The sequence below is a fragment of the Camelus ferus genome, chromosome 14, assembly GCF_009834535.1.
Source record: "Camelus ferus isolate YT-003-E chromosome 14, BCGSAC_Cfer_1.0, whole genome shotgun sequence".
Lineage (NCBI taxonomy): Eukaryota > Metazoa > Chordata > Mammalia > Artiodactyla > Camelidae > Camelus > Camelus ferus.
In genome coordinates this window covers 36,930,501-36,947,568 of record NC_045709.1, presented here as the reverse complement: position 1 = coordinate 36,947,568, position 17,068 = coordinate 36,930,501, and the positions used below count along the sequence as shown (strand labels likewise).

General features: G+C 35.0%; 1 protein-coding gene across 1 annotated transcript in view; it reads left to right on the top strand.

The window, feature by feature from the left end:
* The window catches only part of DNAJC3 (DnaJ heat shock protein family (Hsp40) member C3), a 56,089-nt gene that overhangs the window by 22,255 nt on the left and 16,766 nt on the right, over positions 1 to 17,068 (top strand). Inside the window, exons 3-9 of the mRNA XM_032496771.1 lie at positions 3,062 to 3,186; positions 5,078 to 5,152; positions 10,386 to 10,538; positions 12,056 to 12,237; positions 12,699 to 12,818; positions 15,472 to 15,577; positions 15,662 to 15,782. Coding sequence (XP_032352662.1) covers positions 3,062 to 3,186; positions 5,078 to 5,152; positions 10,386 to 10,538; positions 12,056 to 12,237; positions 12,699 to 12,818; positions 15,472 to 15,577; positions 15,662 to 15,782 — 882 coding nt within the window. The remainder of the gene's footprint in view (positions 1 to 3,061; positions 3,187 to 5,077; positions 5,153 to 10,385; positions 10,539 to 12,055; positions 12,238 to 12,698; positions 12,819 to 15,471; positions 15,578 to 15,661; positions 15,783 to 17,068) is intronic.

Genomic DNA, 17,068 nt, shown 5'->3' with positions numbered 1-17,068 from the left:
GGTAGCCCTTACAGAATGTCTTAGGTATATCTGGCGTGAATGAATGTCTAAAGTGGTGGATTAGATGGTGGGCAGGAATGAAATAATAGGTTTCTCCAATTGCTTGTTAAGAAAACCAGTTTCACACTTACATAATTTTGCTAAATCAAAAAACAAAATCCATGGCTACGTTCATTTGATACTTAAACATATTGTGGTGCTTTCTCATTGCGTTTGAACCTCACTTGTGAAATGGGGATGGCTATTACTATTCACGTTTACACAAAAGGAAACAAAGAGTGGTCTAGTGACTTTCCAAAGGTCACATTCTAGTTCAGAAGATTGTGAACTTCTTAAGGATAGGTACTATCATATTATTTTTATTACTATTATTATTTTATTCTCTGGTGGTGCTCAGTTAAAGTTTGAATGAATGAAGGGGTAGAGTTAGGTTAGCTGGGGGCAAGAATGGAAAGTTTTCTGTACCTCAGTGAGGGTGGTGTTCTGTCTGCCTCCCGCTGCTGCCATTTACAGCATTGTTTGTAATTTTTGGCTTTTTTTGGTGTTTTTCTCCAGATGGTAGTTGTATTTTTTTAGGGCTAATTTCCTCATATTTGAATTGTTTGATAGTTTCAGGATTAGACCTTAAATCTCTCTCTCATGTTAAGATTTTGAATAAACTGGTGTAACAGTTTGAATGACATGTTTTCAAATGAAGTCTAGTATTTCCAGATGTAGGCTTGCATGTAATTTAAATAGTGAACTATATTGTATTCCAATGGATAATACAAAAAGTGATTACTTTCAAGGTTATTAAATCTTGTGAGAAACTAAGTATGAGTGTCTTAAACCAATTCTTGTTCAGTTGCTACTTCATGCATAATGATATAGGAATGGATACTAGTTCTAGGAACTGATGGCATTTTAAGATGAAGAGCTAGGGAAGGTTATTTTTAAAAAATCTTTAATTTTTTTTAGAATTGAAGCATAGTCAGTTTACAATGTTGTGTCAATTTCTGGTGTACAGCACAATGCTTCAGTTATACAGGAATATACGTATATTCATTTTCATATTCTTTTTCACCATAAGCTACTACAAGATATTGAGTATAGTTCCCTGTGCTATACAGTATAAACTTGTTTATCTATTTTATATATACCAGTCAGTATCTGCAAATCTCGAACTCCCAATTTATTCCTTCCCGTCCCCTTCCCCCTGGTAACCATAAGTTTGTATTCTATGTCTGTGAGTCTGTTTCTGTTTTATATATAAGTTCATTTGTCTTTTTTTTTTTTTTTTTAGATTCCACATATAAGTGATATCATATGGTATTTTTCTTTCTCCTTCTGGCTCGGTTCACTTTGAATGACATTCTCCAGGGCCATCCATGTTGCTGCAAATGGCATTATTTTATTATTTTTATGGCTGAGTAGTATTCCATTGTATAAATATACCACAACTTCTTTATCCAGTCATCTGTCGATGGACATTTAGGTTGCTTCCATGTCTTGGCTATTGTAAATAGTGCTGCTATGAACATTGGGGTGCAGGTGTCTTTTTGAATTAAGGTTCATGGAAGGTTTTTGATTTGCCATTCAAGTGACTGTACCACTAAGCACATTGATTCTTGATTCATATGTTGAACCATTGACATATGATTCCTTATTTTTATAGGTTCAGTGTTATAAATTGGGGTTCCAATCCCATTTCATATCTCAAAAATACCTAAAAGCTGAATAGTAAGATAAGTGAAAGTGAATGCCCCAGAAGTATTTTACATAGACATTTTTATATGTATATAATCAAATACTTAATAAAAAGCATTGTCATACACCATACTCGTTGGAGGGTTTTTGGAGTGGATGGAAATGGTCAGGTTTTTTCCAAATAGAAGTCCATTGCAATTTTTGCTGAAGATGCCTTCTTGATAAAATTCCCAGAGTTAGCAATAAGCATTTTTCATTTCTTGACAGAGTTTCATACTGAATTCAAAATAAGCAACATCTATTTTTTTTTAAATCTCATTGTTAATTTCATGTGGGAGAATGGAATGATCTGAGTGTCTTGGGGCAGTATGTTTCTTTGAGAGCCATGTCTGTGCTCACTTCTTTGGGTCCCTGGCTTGTCCCATGCAGGTCTCAGTATTGTGGGGACGTGGGAGTGTCCCTTGTTGCAGTTATCAGGAATTGGTTTCCATTTCCTTTTATCTGATTACCAGGTGCTTTAGACACACAAAAACGAATTCACTCAAGGAATTTATTTTTTTATAGAGTGAGGTAAGTATACAAATAATTAACATCAGGAGGTACTGATAGATGCTGTAAGAGATATATATTATAGAGTGTTATGTAAATTGAAGGAATGAAAGGTTTATTTTCATGTATGTAACCTAGTAAGTCATTTGAGCTGTGCCTCAGATTGAGTAGGATTTGGACATATGAAGATGATGGTGTGTGGTGTAAACTCTAGGTCTTAAATTCTGTTATTTCTAATAATTCTTTGCTTAGTGTAAGTAAGTCATGGAGAACTTAAATTTAAAAAGAAATTAATGAATATAAAGGTAATCCATGTTCATTGTGAAACATTTTGAAACAGTTTGTTATGTATATGAAAAATATAAAAAGAAAATCCAGTCTATCTAGCCCCGATAACTACTGTTGACGTGAAGTGAATTTCCTTCTGTTTTCAGAGGCAGTCACTTTTTTTAAAGTTAAGAGTTGAATACAGTTAATATTCTAGACCAGAGGTCGGCAAACTTTTTCCGTAAATGGCCAGATAATAAATATTTTTGGCTTTGAAGCTGCATAGTCTCTGCTGCATATTTTTCTAATTCTTAACTCTTTAAAAATGTAAAAAATATTCTTAACTTGAAGTCTGTGGATTGTTTTTGGCTCAGAGTCTACAGTTTGCTGAACCCCTGCTTTGGATTTATTTGCAGTGATCTTGCTAAGCAAAATGACCCAGTATTGATGGAGAAATTCTTTTCTTAATAGAATTGCAAAACTCTTAATACTGTCCATGTGTTTTTGTTTTTTTTTGAATAACATACTGAGTGTTAATATGTATTATTTTCATTTTCAGATGGTGACCCTGATAACTACATTGCTTACTATCGGAGAGCTACTGTCTTTTTAGCTATGGGCAAATCAAAAGCAGCACTTCCTGATTTGACTAAAGTGATTGAATTGAAGATGGACTTCACGGCAGTAAGTGCATCTCAACTTTCTTTAAAGGAGAATTTTAAGGGAACTTGGAAGAGGTAACTTGTTTGCTTAGGTGAGGACTGGTGTGCTAGGCACAGCTGGAGGATGTAGTAAGCTGCTGTGGGGTGGTGGACTGTGCAACCAGATAAATTCAGTCCCTGGAATCACAGGTGGTCTGTGTGAAGAAGGAACAGTGGAGTGGGTCCATCGGGTGATTTTTAGAAACTGGGCAGTGATGTTAGCTTCGTGGTTGGGAAAGATACCTGTGTGGAGGATGGAGTGTAGAGCAAAGACATGAGGCTGAGAAATGAGCTGATGAAGAGGCTGTTGAATTAGAGGCTGTCAGGTGACTGATGATAGTTGCAGTTAAGGCTGTAGTGGGAAGAATAAAGAAGAGGGATAGCTCAGTGAAGCAGTGGTTTGTGATGGGGATACAATGCTGAATTAGACAGAGTCCTCCCCTGAACGAACACTCAAGCTTCAGAAGTGGAGGAATTTACAGTCTAATGGGATATCCTGACAATTGACAGCTTCACTGTAATGGCTTAAAATAATAGAACCAACTATACTGTTTCAAAATTAATTTGGTAATTCATTTATTGTTTATGTCCTGCCATAATCCAGAAAGGCTATGAGATGACTGATTAGATATGGATAAATATTTGGCTTGAAATATTACTATTTTAAGGTGGAATTCACAAGTGTCAAATTTTTCTTTAATCTGTTATTTTACCTAGCTAACCATAACCTTCCACAAAGGTTAAGTAGCTCATTTTCCTAGTATTAAAGTAGCTCTCAGATAGTTAAAGTGGCTTTAATCTTGTTTTTTATTTGTGTTTATGCATTTAACAGGATTAGGGAAATTTTTATGTACTTTAAAGGTAATGTAGAAGTTTTCGTAGAATATTGATGTGATTTTGGTAGACATTGATCATCAGAGAGTTGGAATTCTTAGAAGAGATGATGGGATTATACACATTAGAAAGGGAATATCAGAGATGAAGGGGGAGGAATTGATGCATGTTAAAAGGAAGAGGCATTTTTATTCTTGGAGTAAATATGCACATTAAGAGTTAATAAGAAACCAAAACTATTTCCAGAGCTTTGATTGGTAAAGCCCCAGATTACACAACTCTTATTATAGTGGCAAAAATTTATTATGATGGCGTAAGTTAACATTTTAAGTGAGATACAATCCACATATCATCAAATTCACTTTTTAAAAGTATATTTACAAAGTTCTGCAAGCATCACCATTATCTGGTTCCAGAACCCCCGCAAAAAACTCTGTATCAATTAGTAATCACTTCCCATTTCTGTCCTAGCCCCTGGCAACCACTTATGTTTCTGTCTATGGATTTGTCTGTTTTGGATATTTCATATTAAATATGTGTCTTTTGTGTCTGACTTCTTTCACTTAGCATAATGTTTTCAAGGTTCATCCGTATTGTAGCATGTGTCAGTATTTCACATTCCTTTTTACGGCTGAAAATTATTCCATTATATGGATGCATCACATTTGCTTATTGATTTATTGATGGGAATTTGGGTTGTTTCTGCTTTTTGGCTATTGCTATGAACATTCATGTACAAGATTTTGTAAGAACACATGTTTTTATTTTTATCTTTTGGATATAGTAAAAAGTATGCTATGAACATTCATGTACAAGATTTTGTAAGAACACATGTTTTTATTTTTATCTTTTGGATATAGTAAAAAGCATATTTTAACAAAATTTATGCACATTCATTGGTTCTATGAATTATTCTCAGAGTGCCAAGTCAAATAGGCATAGGAAAAATGAATATTTCATTAGCTTATTTACTTTTATTCTTTGTATTTAAAGAAAATTTAGGAATTCGTAGTACTCAGGACACCCTTTTTTTTTTCTAGGCAAGATTACAGAGAGGTCACTTATTACTCAAACAAGGAAAACTTGATGAAGCAGAAGATGATTTTAAAAAAGTGGTAAGTTCAGTTTGTATGTGGCTCTGTGAATGTTATTTTGAGTGAACATATTGGACTTTTTTATATTAAGACATTTAATAATAATTTCATACCTGAAAGGGAAAATCGTTTAATTTGTGTATGTAAGAATCATAGTTCCTGAATTAACATTTAGTGGCAGACATCAAAGCATCACTTTAACAGATAGAAGGGGAAGTGTTTGGAATAGATAGTAATCCCGACTCAGTTCATATAGCTCACGTTCTCCATGAGAATCTAGAGATGTCAGCTGAGCTATTCTAAAAGTTGTGTGAGTGACTTGGGAAACCCTTTATCTGATTTGAAAGGAATAATGAAACAGATTCTTAAAAGGGAATTTTGCAATCCACCCACATGGCTACTTTACACAGTATAAAGGTTTTGGATTTGTTCAGGAGGATGTTACAGATTACATGTAGCTGAAGAAATTTTATCCTGAAAAATGATTTGAGGGAAGCAACTTGCTGATGTCTTTATCCCCTCATTGGGTTTGTTTTAAGACCTGCTTTTTTGTTCCACATGAATTTGATTCTGGAGTGGTCTAGGAAGGGTAGTTATGTGTGTGTATGTATGTGTGTGTGTGTACATATATATATATATATATATCTCCCTTTGTTCATTATTTGCATTTCTGTAGTTTATCAAAATGCTTAGTTACTATGACAATAACCACGATGAAAATAAAACTAAACTTTCTAATGTTTCATAACCTTTGTCATAATACTCAGTCATATGCAGACAAATCCAAAACACATTAGATGTTAATTGTATTGAATCAAAGCTATCTCATGGTCTTAATAAAATTCAGTGTCATTTTATGTTTATCTGATCTTCTCTGCTACCTGGGAACCTGCTTGAGAGCAGGCTGACGGACGGGAGATGGGGAGGCAATGGTGCTGGAGTAACCTTTCCCTAGGCCAGTCCTGTGTACATAGCAAGTGCTGTGTAAAAATTCATTGAATGGATGAATGATAAAACGTAATAATGTGTTTCCTTATTTTTAACAATGCTTTACATTTGTTACTTGGAAATTTTTTTTCCAGTTACAACATTAGAGTAGAAATAGCACATTTTAGAATAAAGCTTTAGCACAAATTAATTCTTATGGAACATTGGCTGTATCCTTTTGGAAAAGTGTGACTATTTCTGGAGTTGTCATTTCTGTCATCAGTATTAAAACCTCTTAGAAAATAGAAGGGAACTTTCATGAGACTTTACACTTTTAGATTGTTCTCTGACCATCATGCTTCTGATAGTGTGTTCTTCAAATTGCCTTTGCTCTTATTGTCATAGGATTCTTCCATGACTATGTGCATCTGTATTGAGTGATATTTTCTTTTAAATTGAAGTCTTTGTTAAGATAATTGTAGATTCCCATGCAGTTGTAATTAATAATACAGAGAGATCCTGTGTGCCCTTTACCTGATACCCAGTTTCTCCCAATGATATCATCTTGTAAAATTGTAGTATGCTATTACAGTCAGGATATTGATGTTGAATATAATCGACCAGTCTATTCATATTCCTCAGTTTTATTAGTATTCATTTCTTTCTGTGTCTTAAATTCTGTACACTTTTTCCTGTGTCCATCCCCAGTCAAGATACTGAACAAGATACTGAACAGTCCACAGGGATCCCTTCTGTTGCCTGTTTATAACCACATCACCTCCCTGCCATCCTGCTCCAGCCCCTCATTCATATCTCCTGACAAGCACTAATTTGTTAGTCATTTCTTAAATTTTGACATTTCAAAAATGTTGCAAACATGATATCAAGAGTTATGTAACCTTTTGGAATTGACTTTTTTACTCAGCATAATTCCCTGGAGATTCATCCAGGTTGTTGCATGTATCACTTAGCTGTTCCTTTTAATTGCTGAGTGTTGCATGGTATGTATATGATGCATTTTATTCATCTGTTCCTCAGTTGATGGACATTTTGGGTGGTTTCTACTTTTTTGCTATTATGAATAAACTGCTGTGAACACTCTTGTACAGGCTTTAGTGTGAATGTAAGTTTTCATTTGCCTGGAATAAATGCCCAGGAGTGTAATTCTAGGTTCTATGGTAATTGTTTAGTTTTATAAGAAACTGTCCAGTTGCTTTCCAGAGTAACTGTGCCATTTTACATTCCTCTGCCTCCTTGTCAGCATTTGGAATTGTCACTATTTCTTATTTTAACCATTGTGATAGGTGTGTAGCAATAACTCATTGTTATTTTAATTTACATTTCCCTAATGGCTAATGATCTTTTCATGTGCTTATTTATCATGTACATGATTGTAAATATTTTCTCTAAGTCTGTAGCTGGTCTTTTCATCCTCTTCACAGGGTCTTTCACAGAGCAGAAGTTTTAAATTTTGATGAAGTCCAATTTATCAATTTTCTTTTATATCTTCTATGGATCATACTTTAGATGTCATCTCTAAGAACTAATCACCAATTAAAGAATTCTTATATTTTAATTTTTGTGATTTGTGAATACACATGATATCTGTTTTTTCTGTATATGCCCTTAAATAAGCTTTTTATAGCTTTTAAGAGCATTTTCCTGTAATTTACCTATAAATTATACCAAAGATTTTCGTCTTACTGATAAAAGTCCTGTAAACAGCGAGGTAGATACATTCACTTACAAATTTTACACACTGAAACAGAGGTTTGAATATGCTTAATCCCTTCCTGGCCTACATGAGGGTCTCGTACTTTAAGTATACAGGTTACTCTGCTTCCAGTAGGTCTCATGTAAACAAGTGTCACCCCAGGTCCATGCTGGTTGGCCTAGTCCTACACAGGATCTAGTGGTTTAGTTTGTCTTCAAGCTATCAATGACTCCTGCTGTAACCAGTGCCTACGGTCATTTGTCAGTTTAGCGAGCATTTCAGTGCATATTATTTGCGAGGCAGAGTGGTGGGTGTTAGAGGATTGCTGACAAAGAAAACTAGGCTCTGCCTTTGGACTGATTATACCAGGGACAGAACTAATCAGGCAAGTATGATGCCATATGATCAGTGCTATGATTGAGCCCTGTGGGAACATACAGAAGGGTCACCTGACTTAGGTGGGATTTGGGGATCTGGAGTCAAGAAGGGCTTTCCTAAAGGAGGGAAAGTGCTTGAGTTCTGAATATTGAAAGAATGAATCTGTGTTAGCAAGGTAAGTGGGAGGACCATCCAGGTAGAAGGTGAACAGCCTGTGCAAAAGCGGGAGGAAGGAAAGAGCCTCTCATTTAGGAAGATGATGTCTCCGGTAAAATTGAGCAGGGGTATGAGAATGTTGGACAGGGAAGTGGGGTCTCTTTGCAGGGAGGACGCATGTGGTGCCAGGGGCTGGTTCTTCATAGCCGTGGGAGGTTTATATTGAGTGTCATGACCAGGTTTTCACTTCAGTAAAATCCAGGCTGCTCTGGAGAATGGGCTGGAGGAAGACAAGGGTGGAAGCAGTGGTCTGGTAATAGAGCTGTTGCAGTAAGTAATCTAAGAGTGACCTTATGGAGGCCAAAGATGAGGCTAGAGTAGGTAGGGATTAAGAGAAATAGGTGGACATTTAGGACGGTTAAAGAAAGATGCAGTGATTGTGGTAAGGGAGGAGGAAGAATTAAGTATGATGCCCAGGTTTCTGGATTGTTCAAATTGATCATCTCCATTCTATTCCCTGAGAAGGAGCCAGAGAGAAATTATTTAGGGGAGAAGGAAGGGTAGAGAAAAATATGGCTCTCCTATACTTATAAAAACTCACTGATTCTTAGCAACTCATTTAATAATTTGTAATCTTTGAGTTCTTCCTTTTTAATTCCAAAATCCAACATACAGTAAATATACAGTTTAAACTTATCTTTTGTTGATATTCAGCATTTTATTTGTCTTTGTTTATCTTTATTTTATTTTTGCTATCCATGCTTTAGGTTTAAGTGAAAAAATATTTAGACTTAGGCAGTGTTCCATAAAATCCAAATATAATGAAGGTAATGATCAATTTAAATGTTTATATTTCTATGTGTTTTATTTTGACAGAGCTAGCAATGTGTGTTTTGATTGTGGTGAGGAACCATATATTAGGTAAATATCAGTGCCAGTTGCAATTGGATTTTTAAATCAAAGGTACAAACCTTTGGTAAGATTTAATAAATAAACTCTCCATTGGTAGCTTGTAGACTGTGTTAATTAAAAACAAATCAAACTAACATAAATCCACTCACTATACATCGACCTAACTTTAGGCATTATTTTTTTTCTAACTTTAATTGTATAATGCAGAAAGGATGATTATATTGCCTCAAGATAATTGAATCAGAAATTATGAAAATTAAGAAAAATTTTGGTTATAATTTAATGTGCTATGCCTCAGTAATTGTTCTGGTTTTCTTTGAATCAGGTATAATACTGGATCATATACCATAATTCACAAAATATAAGGAGCCATCGATTGTAAGAAACATCGATGTGCTCTTAAAAGAAATAATGCTGCCAATTAAATAATGCCTTCCTATAACTTAATATTCTTACGTTATAGAATGAGCTACTTGAGACTTAGACATATATTTTTGTTATATCGCATTGCTTCTCCTCTAGAGTGTGGAATGGAGCTGGTAACTCCTTGTTGAAAAAAGAGACAATATATAAACCTCCTAAAACCACCACATAAGCCTGTTAATAAGCTGTTATTCTCTTACTTTTCCCTTTAAGGTCTTCCTTTCTTATTAGACCTTAACCTCTCTGGTATCAAATCTTTTTTTATTCAGATTCCTTACACTTTTCATTATTTTGGTAAAATTATTTTATACTTAAAAATACTTAAGAAATAATAACTAGAAAGCAAAACACAGAAAACTCAAGCTGTTCTGCAGAGATATATGTGAGGAAGGTGCTTTCCTTACTTAATTCTTCTCTACCTTTTTATATTCCTGAATATATTTGCTTCCTGGAAAGTTTTGGCAACCCAGGTCTTTTGACTCTAGCTCAATTGCTCGTTCTTGTGGACCATGCCGGTGGGAATAAAGACTGTCCTTCAAAAGAAAAAAAAAGATGCCTCTGCTGCTGCTTCCCCTGGTGATCAGAACCAGGGGGCAAGTCATTGGAGAAGCCAGTTGTGCAGTGTCTCTCTGCCCTTTTCCCCCAATGAACTGAAAGTACTTGCAAGGGTCAGATCGTTGGATATATTATGGTTGTTAGACTCAAGAGATGAAAAATCTTGTGTAATTTCTTTTATTGTTACAGCTCAAATCAAATCCAAGTGAAAATGAAGAAAAGGAAGCCCAGTCCCAGCTTCTGAAATCGGATGAGATGCAGCGTTTGCGTTCACAAGCACTGGATGCTTTTGCAAGCTCAGATTATCCTGCTGCTATAATCTTCCTTGATAAGATTTTAGAGGTAAGTGTCTTAGATACTGCAGCTGACAAGCCTAAGCTTAACTGCTTTTTACTGTAAGGCAGGTTCATACTCTTTGACATGTTACATACCACAAAAAACCTAGATGGCATGAAATCAGACTGACCCTTGGGCTTTCCGCTCTTAACTGAAAGGTGGTGTTTATATGGAACAAAATTTGGGACCGAAAATTTCAGTAAATGTACTGAAGGTGCTGTCGAGTAGTAGTTATGTATTTTTATACATTGCCTACTTTGCTGTTTGTTTGATTTTTGCATCTTTCGAGGGGAAGAAAACTCTAGAGGTTAGATAATGGGGTAAAAGATGAATAAGTTCATTGAAGAAACAATAATCTTTGGGAGGAAAGAGGAATACTTACAGTGAGAAGTTTCTAGGGAAGAAGGCAGATGAAGAGTTGATAGGACCCAGAGGGTTCTAGAGAGGGAAATCTAAGTCTGCCTCTGCAAGGACTTAATGACAAAGGTCATAATGGTTTCAGAAGGAAGTCTAATAAAGTATTCAAGTGAGGGCAGTCATAATTCATATTTATCATTTTTCACAGCGCTTTTGTAGTTTCATTTAATGCTGGCAATAAACTTGTGATGTATGTAGAATGGCCACTTTTTGATAGTTTTATAGAAGAAATTGAGTGATTTGGTCGAGGAATTCATGGTTCAATTATTTCATTAATGCTTTATTAAGGAAATATAAAGTTATGATTTTTACCTTCCAATAGACTGTCCATCTTGACCTAGCTTGTTGTCCATGGTATTTAATTTATGTACAGTGTTGATTTTGATTTCTTACTGTATGTGAAAAGTTCACATGACTTTAGAACAGCTCTAAGAAATATGTAAAGATAATTATACAGGTCTTGTTAGTGAGCTTTTGGGTTTATATTTTGAAGAATACTAGTCGTTTACTAAACGTTGTCAACTTTTTGATAAAATACAAACGGCGAAGCCTCAGCCTTCTCACGTTGTTTTTCTCTTTATCTCTGTGATATAAAGATTTAAATTCAAGGAGGTGACATTTTACAAAAGCATTTCATTCAGTTATTAGTAGAATAAAAATATTTTGTGAATTTAGAGCCTGGATTTTATTTTTTGAAACTAGAAATTGGAATTGTTGATTAAATACAAAAATCTGGTTAGAGAATATTCTCTTCAAAATCAAATATGCTTCACTGGGAAACACCTTCTGATAGTAAATGCCATGTTTTCTTATTTTCAAAGTTTTAGAATTACATAATTGAAGAGGATAGGAAAAGGGCCTTGTTAGTATATTCATCCCTTACCCCATGGGAATTTGTTTCAGATTTCCTTGGAGAAATTATTTTGTCACATCTAAATTGTATTAGATTTTTTTTTGTATCAGACTTTAAAAAATGAATTACAGTGTAGAATTCATATATTAATTGAGGATGTTTTATGTTGATACATATGTAGATAAAATGTGGGATGATGTACAAATGTGCATAATTTACTATTTCTTTAAGTCTAGTTCTTTTGTTTCTCAAGGTTTGTGTTTGGGATGCAGAACTACGGGAACTTCGAGCTGAATGTTTTATTAAAGAAGGGGAACCTAGGAAAGCAATAAGTGACTTAAAGGCTGCATCGAAATTGAAGAATGATAATACTGAGGCATTTTATAAAATCAGCACACTGTATTATCAACTAGGAGACCATGAACTGTCCCTCAGGTCAGTTCTGGTGACATGCACATGTCATCATGTTTTTATTGTTGGCAGTAGAATACTACTCCCATTTTCTTTTTAATTTTAATTTTAAATTAATAAAATTATGGTTAAGGCTTCTTTTATATATCTATAATTTTGTGTTACCTCTAAGTTATTCTGCTTCCACATAGTTTATTTTCGTGAAGTATGCTTATTAAAATAAGTAACAGGGCTATTATAGTTGCAGAAGTAAAATACAGTGTTTAATATATATCTATACTTAAGTCATTTGAATTTGAATTAATAAATGTGTGTGTATAATACAATGCCATATATTAAAGTATATGGTAAATTATTAAGTCAGTATGTGTTGTGTAATTATTAGAGGCAAAAAAATACCTTTAGTTGTGATTTCTGTATTTAGTATGAATAACTACTTATTATTTTGACTTGGAGTATTTTCCTTTTTTTAAATATGTGAACAGTGAAGTTCGTGAATGTCTTAAACTTGACCAGGATCATAAAAGATGTTTTGCACACTATAAACAAGTAAAGAAACTCAATAAGCTGATTGAGTCAGCTGAAGAGCTCATCAGAGATGGCAGGTAAGAACATGCTTGTCCAGACGACCTCACCTTCCCTTATGTGTCTGCTTGTGGGCACGACAGCACAACTGAGCTGCTTGCTCTTTTGCTCCTCGCCATCGAGGGTGGAGGACCTTAGAGGGCACTGGGCCTCAGCAAAACTGCCACAATTGTACACTTACTGAATAAGGCGGAATATAAATACTGATAACTGCATAGTATTCTTACCAACAGATTTATTTATATTTCACCAAATACTCATTGAATTTCTCCTGTATCAGGCACTGACTGTGTACTGGGGGTGCAGAAATGAGTATGACTGTAGTTTTTAGACTTAAGAAGCTTATAGTTTAGTGTGGGAGACAGGCGTATAGATTGATTATTGAAAGGTAATGTGATGTCTAGAGTAATAGCGATAAATACAGCGCATGCAGAAGTTTTCTCTTGGTATGGGATTCTGGGTTAAGAGTTTTTTTGTTACAGCACCTGAAAAATATTGTGCCACCTCTCTCTGGCTTCCATGGTTCCTGATGACAAATCTGTTTTCATTCTAATTGTTTTTGCCCTCAAGATAAGGTGTCATTTTCCTCTGCTTCTAAGATTGCTACTTTGCCCTTTGTTTTCAGAAGTTTAATTATATCTCAGCATGGATTTCTTTGTGTTACCCTATTTGGAGTATTCTTAGCTTCTAGAATATGTACATTTATGTCTCTTGTCAAATTTGGGAAGTTTCCAGCCACTATTTCTTGGAGTACTTTTTTAGCCCTGCCCTTTCGCTATTTTCCTCTTTAGACCCTGATTAACATAAATACTAGATTTTTTGTTATAGCCCCACAGTCCCTGAGGTTCAGGGTCCCCCCCACCCCCCAATTTGTTCTCTCTCTGTTGTTTGGGTTTGATAATTTCTATTGTTCCAATTCACTGACTGTTTTCTCTGTCCCCTACAGTCTGCTGTTGAACACATTCAGTGAGCTATTAATTTCAGTTTATATATTTTTCAGTTTTTATATTTTTCAGTTCTGAAAATTTTATTTGGAATTTTTAAATCTTCTATTTGTTTGCTGAGACTTTCCATTTCTTTGCTGAGGCATTCTGTTCTTTCATTTGCTTTAAGCATGTTTGTTATTGCTGGTTTTTTCATGGCTGCTTTAAAATCTTTGTCAGATAATTCTACCATCTCTGTCCTCTTGCTGTTGGTTTGAGATCTTCCTGTTTCTTCTTGTGATGAGTGTTTCCTCCCTGCCCCTCCCCGCCATGAGTGGTTTTTAATTGAAACCTAGACATTTTCATTTTATCAGATTCTGCTTTTGTTTAAATCTTCTGTTTTGAGTGGCTTTTTCTGACATTGTTTCAGCAAAATGAGGGAGAGGGGCTGGAGAGTGGGCACCGCTGTGTTACTGGTAGATGGAGGTAGAAGTTTCCCTCTTGGTCTCCATTGCTGCTCAAAGTGTGTGGGATTCTTGCTACTGCTTGGTGTAGGTGAGAGTTTTGGGGACTTAATTCTGGCCATGGATGAAAGTTTTGGCTCCCAACTTAGCCTTCTCGGACACCACTTCGGTAGGGGTATGAACACACCTCATTACAGGCTCCCCAGGGAAGAAATCTAGGCTTTCCATTTGACCTGCTGATATGATGTTGGTGGGGATGGGACCATAATTTTCTTATCTCCACCTTTCTGAGTTTTTTCATATTAAAAAATTACATATAATGTCTAGGGTATTTACACAATTGTCTAGCTAGAGGAATTGGGGAAAGTACATTTATCCTACCTTCCCAGAAGCTAACTTTTTTTTTTTAAAGTGAAGCACAGTATTTCCTAATTGAACTTTTAATTTCTAACTAATTGTAGTTTCACATGTAGTTTTAAGAAATAAAGTGTGGTCTCACATACTCTGCAGTTTCTTACAATTTTATCATCTTGGAAAACTACAGAGCAATATCCCAGCTAGGAGTTTGACATTGATGGCTAGCTTTTGTTTTAAGTGTTGTATTTAAATCTGTATTTTAATACATCAGCATTTAAACGTGAAGATTACAGCACTTTGGGACTAATATGCTACAAGGGCATGTAAATATGTCTTTTAGTTTGCTGTTACTGAAATGGCAGCGACAGTGCAAAACATGACTAGTACTTTTCACCAGTTTACAAAAATGCTGAAGTAGTTTTGTTATTCTTAGAAAGCTGATAAAGTTGGGAATTTAAGCAGGTTTCTTCTGCAAGGAATTCCATTGTACTTAGTTGTGAATATTGATTATTTGTCATATAAAATATCAATTAGTGGACTGTTACTTTATGAAGGTGTGGAGTAAATGAAGCCTGCTCTGTTTTGCTGAAAGTGCTTTGTGTAGTCAGACTTTAACAAGGTGTTTTCCTCAGTTTCAAAATCATGCGCATTTTTCTGTAAAGAAATTCATCATTTGATTTGATTGTACTCACAGATATGTTTTGATTTATCTGTATGCATTTTCTGTGGTCATGTATTATATCTCCTAACTCTTAAGTGCAGAGAGAACCTTTCTTGCTACTCTAGGTTAAAAGGTAGAAGCAGTCTTTGAAGGCATGTGCTCATTCATGTCAATTGATTAAGCAACATATAGTGAAGAGTAGAGGGCCCTTTCTCTCTCTCTGGAAATAGAATTTCATTTTACTCATCATGATTTGCTCATTTCACAGGTATACAGATGCGACCAGCAAATATGAATCTGTCATGAATATGGAGCCAAGTGTTTCTGAATATACAGTTCGTTCAAAAGAAAGGATTTGCCACTGCTTTTCTAAGGTAACAGTTGGCTCATTCCCAGAACTGTAAGAACTTGACTTACGGAATAACAACCATAAATCCTTTTCTCACATTTACTTTTAGGACGAGAAGCCTGTTGAAGCCATTCGAGTGTGTTCGGAAGTTTTACAGATGGAGCCTGACAATGTGAATGCTCTGAAAGATCGAGCAGAGGCCTATTTAATAGAAGAAATGTATGATGAAGGTAAATCTTTATGGAATTTGATTTATGATGTCTAAAAGTTATGTGTGCAGTTAGCATATGTTTAACATCCTTTTGTTTAGAACAAGTTTACCAGAATATCTGGAAATGTTGGCAATTTTAGGAAAATGGCAGAGAACCTGAAACTCATTCTTTGTTAGTGAAACATGAAAAGTATACCATATGAGGACAGAGTTCTGCTGTTGAAGCCAGTACAGTGGAATATAAAAAATAAAAGTTTTAGCTTCCTTTGTAGACAAGTTAGAGAAGATGAGTAACAAAACAGATGACTTACTGTAGATCTCATATCATCCAGGGGTAATCCACTGCTCATTTTGGATTTTTATCTTTCAGACTTTTACCCATGCGTATGTATATATGACTGTGTATTTTAGACACACACACATATATATACATATTCTATCCATGTAGCAGTGTACATATTATATATACGGCAGATAAATACATGACATATATGTCTAAATATAAAATGAGCCTCTGTGACGCCTAAGCGGCTTAGTAAATGTTAGGATGGCTGCTTTATCCTACTTGGTTCAAGTTGAGGTAGCAGAGTTTCCTGCTAGATGTTGTAAGGACCTTGGGTAAAGGCAGTGCCTTATATTTGAAAGGTAACTAATGCAAATACAGTGATTGTATAGAATCATTACATATATATTGTTTTGTGGCTTTTTTCATGTGAGAATATGCTGTGAATATTTAAATGAGAGCCTTATGGCCCTTATTGAAAAGCTTTTGTTTCAAATCAGGTGAAGCATTTTAAACTGAAAACAATGATTTTTTTTTTTTTTTGGTGAAACTTGGTTTGTGGTACTGTTTTTTTCCCCTAATCAATTGCCGCATATTTATTTAATGAAGGGTGCAGCTGTTATTTTAAACGTAGTAAGAATGCATCACAGCAATGATACAACCTATACTAAGAGATAACTACACTTACAAATAAAAAAAGGTTTATAGTACTCATTTTCAAGGCAAACTGATTGTTTACTTTTTTCCTGCTTTCTTCAATTTGAGAAGAACCTTGCTTCTAAGTAGTTTCCTGGGAGTGATGACTTTAGTTACACTATTTGTGGGACATTTTTATAGTATAGTCTTTGAAATCTGGTTGAGGCTTGAAATGTATGTGATCAAAATGATAAGTTTTAAGATTCATAAGAATGTGTCAACAAGGCAGGTGGTCTACACAGAAGATCCCTTTAGCACACGTGTTCCTTCATTTTTGAGCTACCATGTGGCTATACTCTAGGATTTTGTGTTCCAGTTCGTTATTG